General features: G+C 32.7%; 2 protein-coding genes and 2 pseudogenes across 4 annotated transcripts; 2 read left to right on the top strand and 2 right to left on the bottom strand.

The window, feature by feature from the left end:
* The first annotated feature begins 207 nt into the window (after positions 1-207).
* On the top strand, positions 208-3,165 carry LOC111298538 (CASP-like protein 5B3). Its single transcript, XM_022893252.2, has 3 exons — positions 208-748; positions 2,481-2,613; positions 2,725-3,165. The coding sequence occupies exons 1-3, from the start codon at positions 618-620 to the stop codon at positions 2,917-2,919; spliced, it is 459 nt and encodes a 152-aa protein (XP_022748987.2). The 5' UTR covers positions 208-617; the 3' UTR covers positions 2,920-3,165.
* A 2,719-nt stretch (positions 3,166-5,884) lies between these two features.
* On the top strand, positions 5,885-7,912 carry LOC111291992 (WAT1-related protein At4g08300-like; annotated as a pseudogene). The gene is made up of 7 exons (XR_016328552.1): positions 5,885-6,093; positions 6,343-6,405; positions 6,490-6,606; positions 6,690-6,921; positions 7,097-7,255; positions 7,344-7,495; positions 7,608-7,912. The product of XR_016328552.1 is annotated as a WAT1-related protein At4g08300-like (transcript).
* A 114-nt stretch (positions 7,913-8,026) lies between these two features.
* Positions 8,027-10,732, bottom strand: LOC111291980 (transcription factor bHLH104-like). 2 transcript variants are annotated; one of them, XM_022884154.2, is made up of 5 exons: positions 10,534-10,732; positions 10,328-10,408; positions 9,929-10,006; positions 9,605-9,767; positions 8,027-8,494 (listed from the first exon to the last, which is right to left on the bottom strand). In XM_022884154.2, the coding sequence occupies exons 1-5, from the start codon at positions 10,671-10,673 to the stop codon at positions 8,246-8,248; spliced, it is 711 nt and encodes a 236-aa protein (XP_022739889.1). In that variant the 5' UTR covers positions 10,674-10,732; the 3' UTR covers positions 8,027-8,245. The 2 variants fall into 2 exon arrangements, with proteins under 2 accessions (XP_022739889.1, XP_022739880.1); XM_022884145.2 differs by having other exon boundaries at positions 10,328-10,411; positions 10,534-10,730.
* A 3,130-nt stretch (positions 10,733-13,862) lies between these two features.
* On the bottom strand, positions 13,863-15,152 carry LOC111298540 (RING-H2 finger protein ATL16 pseudogene; annotated as a pseudogene).
* Between the last annotated feature and the right edge of the window lie 1,925 nt (positions 15,153-17,077).

The raw sequence follows: 17,077 nt of genomic DNA, 5'->3' as shown, positions 1-17,077 counted from the left end.
TTATTTTAATCCTTCGATAAATAATGGCTTAACTAATATCTAAGCAAAACAAAAGTTACAAAAAGTTATTACGAATAAAATTATCATTTTAACCAAAAAAAAAAAATAATTAAAGCGTTGTAACACGCGAGAAAAAGTCGCGTGAGACATCATTAATTTGCAGTTTACATTTTACCCACTACGATGAGTTCAGTTCAGGCCTAGTTAGGTAGTTGAAACTGTTGAATTTTTTGGCTGAAAATATAAAATAGAATTGAAAACAGTTTCTTCCGGTGATAACATCATTGGCAATAAACCCGTCTTTTATTATTATTTACTTTTTAGTTTTGACGTATCAAACTGATTCCCATTTTTTTAATTAGTTTCTTGTTCCACTTGTTCATGTCATCCTTCTATTGTGTTTTTTAATTCTCTGGTTTCTGCAAATCCCATGATTTAATCCTTAACTAACATAACTCTGAGAAAGTTTATCATCAAATCTCCCAATTTTAGATTCTGGGTCTTTTTTATTTGTCTTCAAAAACCTGTTTTTCCCTGTTTTATGGTTTGCTTTGTGTTTAGATGATCCATGGAGGTTTGATACAAGGGTTTTCTTTGGATTTGGAGGTAAAATAAAAATGAGGGCATTTCCTGGAAGTCCAGGGACTTTGACTAGCCTTTTTTTGAGGATTGTACAGTGCGTTTTTGCAGCTGGATCAATTGCTTCCATGGGTACCACTACTAGCTTCTTCAATTTCACAGCTTTCTGGTATTTTCCTTTTGCTCTTTTATAGTTTCTTGCTGAATTTATTTTACCGGAAAATTTTGCTTTTGGGTGTTATTTTCTAAATCTATGCTGGATATAGCTAGGCATTATAATTTTATGCCTTTGCTTTTGTTTATAATTTCTGTCTTGTACTTTGAAAGTTAAGTAGAAGATAATGTTTGGTTTAGGAATCCTGCAGAGTTTTGATTAGTTTGCAAATTTTGACTGGACTGATCTATCAATAGTTTATTTTGTCTTGATGTTTCAATAAAGTTCTGATTCTCTGTTGAGTCTACTCATAATGCAGTTCAAAAATATGTTAGTATATCATTCAATTGTGAGGTTAAATATCTGCTTTCTTGCTGTTTATGGTAACAGTGAGTTGAACATATTTTTTTGAGAAATGAGTTGCAATTTATAAAGAATTATCCGTATAATAACTAAATTAGGAATTTTTGTGATGAATCAGACATTTTTCACCATCCTTGTCATACTCTTGAATTTGTGAAAAAAAGAAGGTGGAGTGATGACAGTTTATCTATTTTTCCTGATTCAAGTAAAATTGCATTAGGGACCATTAGATTATTTGTCTTATCTCCATCTTAATGTATCATTTTGGAAAAGAACTGGAGAATTCAGGTTGCCATTTAATACTTGGCTCTCACGGATTGGAGAAAAGAAAGGGAAGATAGAAATTAATCCTTACTTTACTCATTACGGCAGATTCTATTCAAAAGAGGGATGATATACGTCAAGTTTTCTCAGTTTCTGCTTATGCCTAAAGAGGTAGATGAAAATGTACAGTTGCTGCTGTGTGGATGCTTTGCTTATGAGGAAATGAATCTCAGTTTAGGTTAAATCTTGATCATGTGTCATTTGCATTCTTGGATGGACAACATTAGGATCAAGCATACAAGGACAGGATGTGCTCCGCAAAGTCCCAACTTCTGATTAGATTTTTCCGAATTATGAGCACTTAATAACAAGCTGAGTTAGAATATAGTAGTTGTAAGTTTATGATGATAAAATCGTCGTTATCGGTATAGGACCATAGCAGGGATGAATTATATTACTTCTCATAGGCATGATGTTGGTTTGACATAGACTTTGAAGTTCCTTTTTATGTGGTGTGATAAGAGTTTTATGACTCAAACAAATTAGCTAGCCCGATGGAAGACCTGAATAGTTCATGTAATCAATGGAACTCTATTATTTTAAGTATCTAATGCAAGTGCTGAAAATTTTGTTGAGTAACTAATCCTTGTGAATAAACATTTGGATCTTAGCTGCATATTTGTAGTTCACTGAGTCTTCATGGGCCATTAAACATATCTATTCTTATTGTGATGTCACTGAACTCATTTTGCTGTCTTCTGCAATCTTATCACAAATTGTTACAGCCTCTAAGAACACTAAATTCATATCTAAGGTATCGATTCCTACATTTTTTTCCATTTACACATTTATTTGTTTCTTATGTACTAGTAGTTCATAGAGACTATCTACTTCTGCTATGACAGAACTTTTCAGTCAGGAATCACTCATAACTAATGGACAAGGCAACCAATTCTGAACTTGGTTATATTTTCCCCAATTATTTTATAAATATTTGATGGTACTTATTTGCAGCTGTCGACATTGGGGTTATAGTTGGACAACCATTAATGGTTTGCAAATGTTTGTCTCAACCTAGGAATCTAAAGATATGTTTTTGAAGATCATCTTTCTTTTGCAGTTACCTTATTGCTTCAATGGGATTGCAAGTTGTTTGGAGCTTTGCTCTCGCATTATTAGATGGAATTGCCTTGGTGAAAAAGAAGGTCCTCCATAATCCCATTTTAGTCAGCCTTTTTGTAGTTGGAGACTGGGTCAGCCTCCTTCAAAACTCTGAACCTTCTTGATTTTTTCATGAAATCCCACATGGTTTTGGAATTAGTTATTTCCAATTGAAACTCACATTGGTATTAAATTTTACACAGGTGACGGCTACATTGTCTCTGGCTGCAGCTTCTTCCTCGGCAGGCATTGCTGTATTGTACTTTAATGACTTGGGAAATTGCAAATTTGGAGAAGAATGCCAAAAATATCAGTTGTCAGTTGCTTTCGCCTTCCTTGGTTGGATAGCAATTTCAATATCATCTTTAATTATGCTTTGGCTATTGGCTGCCGCTTAAACATTTGTTGTACAGGCTCTTGGTTTTCTTCCACATTCCAAGAAACCGTTGATCGCAGAAATTTTGATCTTCTTATAATGTCCATAGAAAAGAAAAAAACGTGAATATAGTGTTATGATGCTCAGCATTGTTTTATTCCCTCATGGGTTTTATTTTTTTGGTTGCTTCTAGTGGTGGCAAATAAAACATCAGTTATGTGGATTTGAAAAGTAAATAGATATGGGAAATTCCTCTTTTACAAGCAAACGCGTTTAATTACCTATAGAATTACTTAATGTGATAGAAACATCATTTTTTTTTTTTTTGGCGATGGGATGAAGCAAACCATTATTTTGTCTATATCATGTGAAATTTAGTGGCTTGAAAGTTGAAACTTCAACCATAGTGGGTTTTGGTGAATTGGTTGCTCAACCATAGTGGGTTTTGGTGAATTGGTTGCTCAATCATGCTCTTATCAACATGCTTAGACTGCAAGGCATGAAAGTTGTGCACCTTTTTCTCCCATTTCTTCTAACAAATTATATTTTGTAGAATGATGGATTTGTCATTTTTGTGCTCTTATCAACTTTGTCTGGCTGCGACTATAGGATCCTCTTTTTTCGATGATAAAAGCTTGTCAACAGCATGTATATGCCGAGAGTACAAATACGTTTTGGTTACTATGAGCTTCTCCTACTGTTTCTTGCCGTTGTTTGGAGAAGAAACTTGTATTTTTTTTTTTCAAATTAATGGAAAATCACTTCTTATGCTCAAATGCCAATTATACTTGCAACTTTGTGTGCATATTTAGACATTGCATTTGCAGTCCAAATCAGCTTTTGAGAGCTTAAATGCATTGCCAAAATGTTGTTCCTTCGTGTTTAAAAGTTGTTCCTTGCTCAAACCCTACCAGAAGAAATGTTGGATTTAATGCTCTATCGGTCCCCTGGATCCATTCATTTGATACTTCAACCATTATATTTCATACTCTGCATTTTTTTTTCTTTTAAATCAATTAAGAATTAACATCTAAAAGTTACCAAATTTTTTGGTTCTGAAATTTTTTTTTTTTACATGCGATGATATTGAGTTACACAACTAAATTTAATTATCTTCCATTATGTAAATTCTACCCCATTTATCCAAATATCCAATCTTGAGAGCTCAAAGATAGAATCTTAATCTTTTATAACCTTCAAATTGTTCCTAGGGACACACAATTGTTCAAATCAGCCTTGTTCATAAATCATATACTAATCACTTAACTAAATGCTCAAATGTTTGCTCCATTTTAAATTTTTTTTCTTTGTGAAAACTCAATTAAATTAACTACTTTATGTACTTAAAATAGTAATCTTGATCACTGGCAAATTAATAATAATAATAATCTTGATCTGGCCATCAATTATCGTTGTTTCTAATCGTTTCAACTTTCAAACATACATGCGAGCTGTAGTGCTCAGCCATCCTCAAATCATGATCTGTAGTTATCTTGAATTAAATGGGAGTGGAAGATACATCATACTTTGAATTTGATTCCATCAATGAATAGCCCATTCAGCATTAGTAAATTATGTAGCAAATGACTTCTGTAACTAACTTATATTCTATACTTTTTAGCATCCATGAATTTCTAGTTGAAGATGGAAATTGACATAGAAAAAATGCTGAGTCAGCCCACTAAGAATTTGAGATTGAAAGTCATTTTATTCTATACATGTAACGTTTTAACATTAAATTTCAGTAAATGAAGAATTTTTTTAAAAATTTAGACTTTAAATTAATTAATTTATATAATCACTTTCAATAAATAACATCCAATAAATTTGATATCTAATCCCAATATTTATAATTTATTTTTGTATCTCTAGATTTAGTATTCTTTTTACCCTAAGAAAAGCAAAATTTAATGCCAATTGGACAAATGGAAAAAAAAAAAAAAAGCCAACTGGACTCTTAGTTTCAAAATTGCATATGAATTTTTCGTGTGGAAATAACTAATTAATGCATAAAATATACCAACGACTATCATATTTAATAACATATGTATAAGTTTGAGTATTTGCTTTAACGATAAATATATGTATTTTTACTCATAAATCAGATATTTAATTCAATAATAAATATATGCATCTTTGCTCAAAAAATTAGACTCAAATCATTCTCTTTCAAAATTAAAAAAAAAGAAAAAAAAGAAAACCATAACATGACATTTGAATATTAATTAAATTAACCTAGTAAAATTTCATGTTTTATTTGACAATAATGATAACATTGCAGAAAAGTTGTCACTTGATCTCAGCTATTCCGTATATATCCAACCACGTTTTGCAATGCCCTTCATCTTTTTCCCTTTGAGAGCAAAGAAACAATTTCAAGTAGTTTCAGTGTTAAAGGAACCCAATGTGTCAAATCAGTTTTACACAAATGGCAAATGAAAACACCATGCAAATTGACACATTGCAGCGGCCAACAAAAAGTCTCTTAAAATGTTGGTGACAAAGGCACTTACATGCAGGCCTAGAACTTCCCCTCCAATATGCTGATCATAGTTGGAAACATTCCAGGAGAACCTGATTCTGTTGTAAGCATAATGATGCTCCATGACTCTTTCTATTAATATTTGAGGTATATTTAAAAATTCTTTCATTCAACGTCACATAAAATCAAGTATGCGAAGGAAAAAGCTCGAGTAGTTTTCAAGCTTTAACAAATCGAAGAAGATATTGATAGGAAATTTATTAACAAAGTGTAAAAGGTGATAATATAGCGTAACGAATTAAAGAATCTAGCATAACTTGATTGAAACTTGAAGCAAGTTGCTTAATCAGGGAATCAATAGAATTTAGATGGAATTTTAATCAAGAACATGATACTAACAACAACATGCAACAGGAATGGAAATAAGAACAAATCTCACATTACTTTTTTGAGTGTATATAATGTTTGTTTGCTCCTTCAGCTTGTGAAGAAGTGAGCAGGGGAGACAATGGCGCATCAAGCAGGCTTGTATTCGGAAATTTACAGCAGGTACATGCCACATCTCCTCATGGTACTTGCTCAGGTTGGCTACACTTTTCTCTATATTATTACAGAAGCTTGCTTTAATCATGGGATGAATCCTCAAGTCCACATAACTTATCGACTCATTATAGCCGGCATCGTGATGTTACCTTTTGCCTATTTCCTTGAAAGGTACATAAATATTCATTTTCATTTTCATGCAAATATGACTTCTGTGCAAACTATAAGTGTAACTTAGATGGTTCATGCAGCCATCACTTTAAATTCAGTGCCTGCAACCCTTTTCTATCTCATAAGTTACGGCCTCCTTTATACCAAAAAATAATAATAATAAAAAACTTGTGTGCCATTTCTGCATGAAAATATTTGCAATCATGTTTTATGTTGATATGCACAACTTCTGTTCTTTCATTCATGCAGAAAAACAAGACCAAAGCTGACATTTGCCCTTTTCCTGGAGATATTTGTTAACTCCATCCTGGGGTAGGGATGTCTTTAAAAGTTACATTCACATTGCAATAAAAACTTAAAATAAAACTAAGTTTTGGTTTCTTCCAATTACCACAGGGTGAGTTTGACTCTCAACATGTATTTTGCAAGCTTGAGATACACCTCTCCTACTTTCCTTGCAGCAATTGTCAACACTATAGCTTCTTTGACTTTCGTAATTGCGGTTGTGCTCAGGTTAGTATCCCTCTTGATAAATAAATTACCAAAGCATCCATGAATTGAACCATCACTTCATATCTAGGATCAACTTCATGCAGAATGGAGGTTGTTAATCTTCGAAGTCCTCGAGGAATAGCCAAAGTTCTTGGGACATCTGTCTCCTTGGTCGGTGTAACAACGATGACATTGTACAAGGGTCCTGCCATAAAAAATTTATGGCATCCTCTAGTCCATATTCAAGGAAAATCCGCCATTCATGAGAATTGGTTGAAGGGTTCAATTCTTACTGTTGCAAGCTGCATGACTTGGTCTATCTGGTACATCATGCAGGTAAAAACTCATGCCTTGACCAAATTCAAGCTCCATGCAACACTATAACCATCAAAGAATAATACCAAAAAAACAAAAAGCTATGAATAACTAAAGGTAAAATGAAAGATACTGACTAATTTCCACACCAGAGATGCAGCAGTATGCTTCTGATATGCTTAGGAAAAATTTGTAGGCATTTACATTGAAACGATATCCAGCACCACTGTCACTAACTACTTGGATGAGCTTTGTTGGGGCTGCACAATCAGCCATCTTCACGGTCATTGTGGAGCATAAACCAGCTGCTTGGATAATTGGATTCAATATCGACCTCTGTGCTACTGTATATGCTGTAAGCAGGGGCTTGTTTTACAGTTAAATGTAGTGAAAGAAAATTTTAGTTTTCTTGTAGATTTCTGATTCTGAATCATCCATGACAGGGAGTGGTGTGCTCCGGTTTAATAATGTTCATTCAACTCTGGTGCACGGAAGAGAAAGGGCCAGTCTTTGTGACTATGTTCAATCCCCTTTCAACCATACTGGTGGCTATTCTTGCATACTTTGTCCTCGGTGAAAAGCTTTACACTGGCAGGTAATTTTATATTCAATTTACTCGAGATCTCTTTGTATCTATCAAGTACAAAACTTTAGAAGACCAACATATTACTCATGGGTTCTGAAAAGTTCACCTGTGTTTTGTTCAGCATTTTAGGGGGAGTAATTGTCATCGTTGGCCTGTATTTACTGCTGTGGGGTAAAGATCGTGATCGGGAACCTCAAATTGGAAGAGAAGGGGCAACCTGACTTGGTCCATGACCACAAAAACAACTCGGAAGCACACAAAACCCTTTCAGCTGAAGGGTAAGGATCGCAATGCGAACCTTGAAGAGCAAAAGAGGAATTCCATGATGTGATCATGTTATAGAAATTTGCAAAGCATATCTTTATAACTTCTTCATCCCAAAGCATAAAATTCAGAAATTATGAACACGCTATTAAGTTCGTATAACAGCAGTAAACTCCAAAGACAAGTAATACAAAAGAATTAACTGCTGCGGAACTACAAACTATTAACCATAGCGAGATTCCAGCTAAAGCTATGTGAGAGAGAGAGAGATTCAAATTCATGTAGAAAGTGAAAGAATCATTTATTCAAGAATAACTAGGTTTCTGGTCATTCCAGATATCCATTAACCAATGGTTGAATTTAAAATGGGATAATCAAACTTCCAGTCATATATTTACAGATCAGCCAAGGACATAACTGTGGAGGATGCTCAAAGATGTTTGAGATTGTCCAAAGCCTTAACTGACAAGTAAAGATAAAACAAAGAAAAACACACTACGCTGCAGGGGGCCTAAGCTCGTGATCTTGAGATGTATCTCGTGCTGATGGAGGTAAATATTGCCACATTGGGACCAAACCATAACCAGGAAAAACTGCCATCTTATTTGCCCCAGGATGATACGCTGCTGGGTGAGCAGGAAGATACCCGGCTGGTGGAATGGTCGTTGTTTTCAGCTGCTGCTCCATCTTTTCTTTATTTGCCTTCAGTAGAAGCTTCTCTTCGCGAAGTTCATTCTTCTCAGCCTGTTGTATGCAAAGTTAACAGAAGGAAAAGGAAAAGGAAAAGAAGACACTTGAATTTATGATGCAATCTCAAAGGACAGGATAATTTGAATCATTCATCCATGAAATTGTTATCTACATGTTACAGGTGATTCTGCCTCCTCGATGAACTCTAATAGTGTGGAGTTTATTATGCAAACTTTTTAAGCTTTAACTGTTTAAATATTTATTTTCTTTCTTAATTAGATTAAAGACCAACCTGTTTTAACAATAAAAGGTGAGAGAAACAGATCTCGTGTCATGGTGAAGAAACCAGATTCAGAAAGACAGATGTTAAAGCTAGACAACACAGTGATCATCCATTTATACGTCACAAACAAATGCAAATGGTAAAAATTCAAAAATGACCTACACATGGCAATAAAGACGATCCCATCTCCACCAAATTGAGATCAAAATAAAAGGAAAAAAGGTCAGTGAGGCATATTTCCAACTACAACATGGAAATACATTCTTTAAATCTAAGCACATCATCTAAAAGTTATTTTCCCTAGAACTGAGTTCTCACAAACGAGCAAAATTATGAACTTCTCAATTTTCATCTAATATACAAGCAAGCAAGTCAAGAACAAATACTCAAGAAGATAGAGAATCGTCACATCAAACAATAAATTGATCCAAATGGTAATAATAAACCAAAATTTACATCTGCAATAAACATTGTACAGGAAAAATGTGGAAGCAAAACTTCTAGAGATAGCCCATGAAAGACGTGGATGCAAGTAATAAAAAATAATATGAAGGTTAAAGAAATAGACGAAAATGTTGTTTTTTATAGAAATGAGTGGCGCAAGAAGATTCAAAACTATAACCTAATATGATTTCCTTTTTTGCCTTTCATATAGCCGATCCCAGAGTTTTGGGATATAAGGCTTAATTTGTTGTTGTTGTAATAAACATTTTACAGGGTGCAGAATCAGAAAAAAGCTACTTTAACAAAATTAAAAGAATAAAGGAGTTGAAAGACTGGTAGTTCACTTAACATTGCAGCAGATTACATATCCAAAATGATGTGGATGTCTATTTCCTATTTTGCACGTGTCTAGATTAAAAAAAAAAAAAAACACTAACCTTTAAACATTTTATTTCCTCCGATAGCTTTTCATTTGTTTCTTTGAGCTCCTGAGTCTCAGTTCTTAGTTGGGTCAAAACTTTGATGGCATCATCAAGTATCACCGATTTGTCTGTCCTGACAGATCTCCCAGGTTCCAAAATAGAGCTTAGATCCAGAAACCTACAAGAGTATAACAGAATCTGTTTCTTTAACTTACATCTTACCTGCTTGAGAGATATGCAAATGAAACATACAACTATAAATCAACTCAAGGTTATCATCATACTGCAACCATTAAATATAAAAGGTTACAATAAGAATCTAATAAGGAAGATACATGCCTTTCATTCAATCTCTCCCGTCTCAATTTCTCACGGCATGCTTTGGCCCCTGGCTTGCTGCATGCTCCACCGCGTCCCCTAAAAATCCATCAATTGCACACACCGTCTTTAATTCTAAGTACAAAACATAGCAAAACTGAAACGAAAACTTGAAAGAAAAAAAAAAAAAACCCAAATTTTGTATTGCCATTGATAACAAATCCAATACAAAGTAAAGATAAACAGTGAAAACTTAGGGGAAAAAAGAGATTTCTTTTTATTGTTTTGAGAACTAAGCGAATCGGCCTAAAAAAAAAAACCCACTTTGGATTAATAGTTTCTGAATTATATTTTACAATTAAATTCCCATAAAACAGATGAAAAAATAGACAAATTTAGAAATATAAATTGAAATAATACCTCTTGCGAGAGCAATCTCTATCCGCGAATTCCTTTTCTTGATGCACAACATTTCCAGACGAGAATTCAACTTCTCTACCACTACTGCAACAAAAAGAATAATCATAAATCAAATAAAAAAATTCCTCAATTAATTCACAATTAATTAAAAAGACACAACCTAGATTAAATAAAAAATTTTTTACAACAAAAAAGAAAAAGAGCACCTATTATTGGGCAAAAGTAAATCTGGAGAAGTATATTCATTGATAAAATTATAATCCAGAAAATCCCAGTCTTCGATTGAATCCATTTTTTTCACCACTTCCACACTCCAATTTTTCCTTTTTTTTTTGGAAATTTGCATGAAATATATACAGAGGGACAGTGGAAGGATTCGAGTAGCGATTAGGAAATTTTGGGAATTTAAATTCTTTTTGCTTTTTAGGTTTAAACTTGGAAGTGGAAAATTATGTCCAATTAAATTGAAACACGTGGAGTTAGCAAAACGACCCGGCTGCGCGCCGCCACACCGTTGTTAGGACTACTCAACTTTCGGCGGTTCAAATATTTTTGGATTATATATTTTTACAAATTAAAAAGAAAAAAAAAGTAAAATAATTACTTTATTTTTTGTCAAACATAATATATATGGTTTCATAGAAAATGTGATTAGAAATTTGTGTTTGGATAAAAAAAAATATAAAAATAAAAATCTCTTGAAAATACATAAAAATTTTATTCATTTTAATTACATAAAAATTTTGTTACCTTAACGATTTTCTAAAAAAGATTTATCCATTAATATTTATTTAACCATATAAATTAAATAAAGTTACTTTTGAATATAAAATATGAAAACTAATTTTGAAAAAATCCAATCCAAAGTAATTGCTTAAAGAGGGAATTTATTCTCTCAGTTAATATGTTAACACATGTATTTGGAATAAATTTTAGATGAAACAGACACTTTAGGTATTGAAATTTAAAATTAAGGATTGAGATGAAAATTTTTATGTTTAATTTGTAGATTTATTTTAATAAAATTGAATTGAATTATTTTATTTTAGATTTTGATTTGTAGATTTATACTTGAGATTTATATATATATTTTTTTTATAACGTAGCTTCACAAATTTAATAAAATTTTATTTTATGTCTATCTTTTATAAATTAAAATTATTTTTTATAATGATAAAATATTTATAGTGATAAATATAACACAACATAAATTTTTAAAATTATTTTGCTCATATGAAAAACTACACATAAATTATGTAAGTACTAAAGCGAAACGTGAGCTTTTGTCTTTTGTCTTTTTTTTTTCTTTTAATTTATAAAATGTAGTCAAAGTATTTTTTTAATTATTATTTGCGGGTGAGGCCATGCCAGAAATGGGTTGTTATCAAATGGCTATGAAAACGAAATTGATTTGATATTTTTGGGCCTAACAGAGATATTGACCCAAATGAATATTATTTTTCATCCAAATGAATCCCAATATAATATACCATAATCCTAGAATGGTCGCCACCTGCCACAGCTATCATAATCTTTGCCCATTTCTTACCTTGAAGAAGCTGCATTGGATAATGTTTTAACTATTTATCTTCAATTTTGTTTCCTGTCTGTCCTTTTGTTACCTTCAAGAAGTTGCATCCTTATTGTCTCCAAGTTTCCAACTCTTTCCTCCAGGCCCCATGTGATTCTCTTTTTGCATTTATTTTTCAAAAGTTTGTCACTGAAATGTGGAAACATTGAGCTGAAGTTAAAATTTTACCAGGTGGAAATAAGTTGTTTCAATTGCTACACTCTTGACTTGACCAGGTTGGTAAAATAAACCATTGTTATTTGAAAGCATCCTCAGTTTTGCCCATGAGGTTTTCCATAAGGTCTATGGTTGAACCTGGCAACTGTTGATTGAGGAAGATCCAAAGAAAGACTGGGGAAGGGTAAAAGAAATTTGCAAAAGAAAATGAACTTGATGCCTAACAGAAAAACAATATGGAAACCATCAAATCACACTTTACAGTGATCAGGATACAGACAAAAACTATATGATCTGTTGGTAGAGTATCAGACTTTTTGTTAGTTTTGATGATCAAGGTAACAGGGTTTAATATATGACAATTTCAAGTAGAAAAAGAAAAAAACACACACTTTGCAACTCCAATTTAAGACCAATGCATTTGATCCATATCAATACTCTTATTCTCCAGGCAGTTGAGTTGAAACCAAGTGGCATTGACCATGGCTTTAGTTCGTATGTATTTGGTAAAAAGAATTTGTGGTGACTTTGAGATGCTAAAAGTTTTTATAGTAGTTCCATAATAAAAATTGATCAAATGCTGCAAAGGTGATTTTTACATGCTGGAATTTTAGTGGACTTAAGAAGAATTAGGACCTAGTTGATGGGGTAATAGTGATAAGGAATGGAAGTGGAAATTTGGTTGATGGGGTAGGAAAGCAGTTGAAGGCAGGTGAAGGTAGGCGAAGCACCAGTAGCAGAGGCCTTGGCAGTAAAAACAGGATTGGGACTAGTTGCTTCTAGGAAATATCAGAAGGTGATTGTTGAAATGGATTCTGAAGTTCTGTTTAATCACTTTGGAAGGACAAAGAAGAATTATAATTGGCAAATTAGGCCAATTATGAAGGAAATAATGAAGATGTGGGAAGAGGTACCAGAGAAGAAATTGAAGTTGGTCAAGAGACATGCCAATAGGCCTGCGGGCTGGGTTGGCAACACAGTCAAAAATAGGGATGAGCAGTTTGGGTTGGCTTAGGCGACCCCACCCCCATTTGTCAGAATCTAAAGTAGGGATGGGTTACCAGCACCACATTCTGTTAAATTGTATATAAAGATAACTGCTGATGAGAGTTTCATTTTACAAGATCTCATAATCTCAATTATCATGCTGATATGAGTAAAACTGACAGTGTATGGTGATTCCTGGGAATGAATTTCTTTTATTTGGCCCAAAAAAGACCGTTTCCAACCGAGACCAAACCATATATTCCTTCTTCAACAACCATTCATTATTGGCAATAGAAGTTGGTAACCATCGGATTCTCTAAATTAAAGAGAACCACTTTTCTGCCAGCGAAATCAATTTGAAGGGACCTCCCTTCTTCTACCACTTCTTTTATAGTCTTTCTGTCCCTTATGTCAAAGCAAAAATGAGACAGTCGAGTTGGTTGAGTTAGTGAGATTGATAATTTATTTGTAAGTTTTAGATTCAATTCTGTCAGAATCATTTGGTGAGCAATCTCTAAATTCAATGCAAGTTCTCAATGAGACTTTGAGCATGCTTTGTGTATGGAATGGAATTACTTTCTTTTGCCTAAACTTTTATTTACCAAAAAAAAAAAAAAAGCAAAAATAGACAAATACCGGATCCCATCAAGAAAAGAAATAAAAATGAACAAGAACTGTATAAAAAGGTAGAGGCTGCTTAAGCAATGAATAATGATGCTCATAATCATGACTGTAAGTTATATGAGAACACAATGGACCAGCTGCCCCTACCCCAAGTCTTTATAATTTATAAACCCCAGAAAGAAATTCAAATAAATTAATGATTTTTTTCCATTTCAGTTTGAACATTTCTATGTCAAAATTTTTTAAAATCTCTATGTTAAAAAAAGGAAAGAAAGAAAGAAAAGAATCCTTAAAACTCTGGTTTTATGGCTCCAAATAAACGGGCAAAACTGCACTTTTGGACCCTTTGCCGTGAACAAAAGAAAAGAAAGGTCTTCTCACTCTGCTACTGCAACCTTCACTGGGGCTAACCTCAGTGACTTGTCTGCTTTGTCTTACAGCTTCTTGAACTGCTAAATAGAGCTGCAGATCTGCTGATGAATCCATTGAGATAGACCTCCTTATTGGCTGTATTGCAAGCTGCTCATCTTTGTCTCTAATGTCAATGCATTCATCTCCCATGCTAGTCCCTTTATGAAGCTTTCTTGCTTTTTTCTGCATAATTCTCTGCTCCAATTTCCTTGGTGAAGGGCTAATAGACTGTGTCCATAACTCCCCCGAGTTCAATCTTTCTTCTGCACCAAGCAATATTTGATCAGTGGAACTATGGTTATCTAATTCAATCACCACAAAATCTTCATCATCACTAATGATATTTTCGGTATATGGATTTGGATCTTGTGGAGTTGATCTTGGAGCATTGATTTGGTCAACTGGGAACCGACTAGAACTCGAAATACTTGTTCTGCAAAGTGGACAATTGGCATTGTTGTGAAGCCAAACATCAATGCAATCAATGTGAAAAACATGGCTACAGTTTGGTATTATTCTTAGCTTCTCATCTTCCTGGAACTCATTCAAGCAAACTGCACATTCACAAAAACTTCTCTCTCCAAAATCTCTGCTGTTTCCACCTTTTTTGAATTGAAATATTGGGATTGACCTTATCACAGATTCATCGAGTCCTCTCTGTTCCATTGCTGGAGAGGATGCCATTAAAGGGTCTTCGGGTAGTCTTCGAGATAAAAAAAATCGCCTTAGAAGATCAATCCTGTGCCAATTGAAGCAGCACTTGATGACAAAGATATAGTAGCTTAATAACAAGAAAGCAGTAGCTAAAATTCCTACGACAGCAATAGCTATAATGGGAAAACTTGTATCAGATGAATGCAAATAAGGCCCCAAGATTGACTTTCCTGGACTTGTGATTGGAGAAAGAGCTTGTGAAAGTCGGATCGTATTCGTGTAACTTTTACTTACAAGATCCATGAAAAACAACTTGTCAAACAATGCAAAGAAAAGGGTGTGCTTGGATCTTGAAAACAATCAAACATGCAAAGCTTTATACTAAGTAAACACTGCTTTCAGAAACTAGAAATGATAAGTAGGTGAGTTTCTGTCAGGTTTCCTGAGATGTTTGGCTTCGAGGGAATAGAAAATTTAGGGGGCTAAAATCGAATGGATTAGCTCACCACAATGGATGATAGAGACTTGAAATAAACGTAGGAATCAAGTTGGTGGGGGACCAAGAACAAGGCATCAATTTATCATTGATTCAAAGCTTATGAGCTTTGATAATTTGAAGTTTGAACTTTAAGTATTAAATGGCTTTCAACAGCCAAGTGACCAGAAAAAAAAAATTACTCCAAAACATCAAAATTTTTTCTGATAATCAAAGATTGATTATATGGTGATTAATTTCATTTCATTGCAAATAATTCCTTAATTTTGACTTTTAGCAAACATTTGCCATAAGCATCTGTGTGAAACCACAGTTTCAATAGTTCTGTTATCATCTTGAGTCTAGTATGTCTAGTATGTCAAGAAAAAATTTCAGAGTGTCATGGTCCTTACGGGGCAGAAACAGTGTTCCTTTTTTTTATTATTGAGATGAGTACCTTGAATTACCTAACAGCTCCAGTGAACATTTGTTTATTTATCATACTAGTTTGATGAACTATAAATACAGAATCTACCTTTTTAATTACACATCAACTCACAACCTCATCTACAGTACAAACAATTAATATAGATATATAAAATATATTGTTTATTTATATTTTTAAGAACGGAAGGAATTCAGACATAAGCGTTACACTTTTTTTATATTTAAATTTGGATTAAAATAAATATTTTAAATCTTAATTATTTTGAGTGAAAATTATTGAAAAATTATTTGTTCAAAATTGATGGTAAAGAATGATGAAAATAATCAAATTTTCTATTGAATTGATCAAATTAATAGACTTATTGATATCTTAGACAAACAATATAACATAATAAAAATTAAATAAAAAATCGTAAATTCTTTTTATAAATACAGAATCATAAAAAAATAGTATAATTTGAAAGCCAAATTAATTAGATATTAACTCTTTCTTTATTTTAAGTTAAGATTTGCTTTACTGGTCCAATAGACAGTTAATTCAGCTCGTCCTTTCTTTCAATTTACTTGCATCAGTACTACGCCAGGGTTACCTCAGCTTTTTTCTTAATCTGAGACTCCTTTTCCATTGCTTTTCAGAACCATTTCAAGCCACTGTTACCAACTTTGGTCCCCAAGCTTTGCATGAGGAATTAGCAGACATGAACATGATAGTTCAAATAAAGTCTTGAACCCAAGTTATAGTAATTAATTACTATTATATTCATGAAATTAAGTTCTACTTTTTCCTGTTTTCAACATCCATGACTTGGAAAAAGAAGGGAAATAGAAACCCTATTATACTTCAAATTAATTTGTTTTTAAAATCCATATAAATATTCGAAAAGAGAAGAGATTGTCCTATAATTTATTTAATGTTAAAATTTAAATCTCACTTTTGTTGTATGTTATTTTTTAACGATAATTTTATATATAATTAAATTAAATTTTAAATTTTAAATTATCTTATTTATATATATATATATATATATATATATATAAATGAATAGATTTCTAGGGCTCCATCTAGTTGATGCTTTTAACTTTATATTTACTTTATCTTTCACTCATTTTTTTGAGAAGTATCAACTAGACAAAGCATAGAAAAATGAAGTAATGCTTGGCAAAAATAGCATACAAGGCTTCAGTTTTTAATGTTTGATGTACAAGATTATAATATGATAAGATAATATAAGATTATAGATAAGATTAGATTAAATTATATCATCTTATATTATATTTGCTGTGTGCAAAGATTAAATACAAGATAGAATATTATTTTACCATTTATCATATTTGTTATATGTAAAATTAAGATTAGGATAAGATGATATTTTTTATTAGTCTAAATTATCCTTTATATACTAAT

The sequence above is a fragment of the Durio zibethinus genome, chromosome 16, assembly GCF_047325235.1.
Source record: "Durio zibethinus cultivar Kanyao isolate XHJ-2024 chromosome 16, ASM4732523v1, whole genome shotgun sequence".
NCBI lineage: Eukaryota > Viridiplantae > Streptophyta > Magnoliopsida > Malvales > Malvaceae > Durio > Durio zibethinus.
Note: the sequence above shows the minus strand (reverse complement) of the source record. Positions and strands in the feature narration are given on the sequence as shown.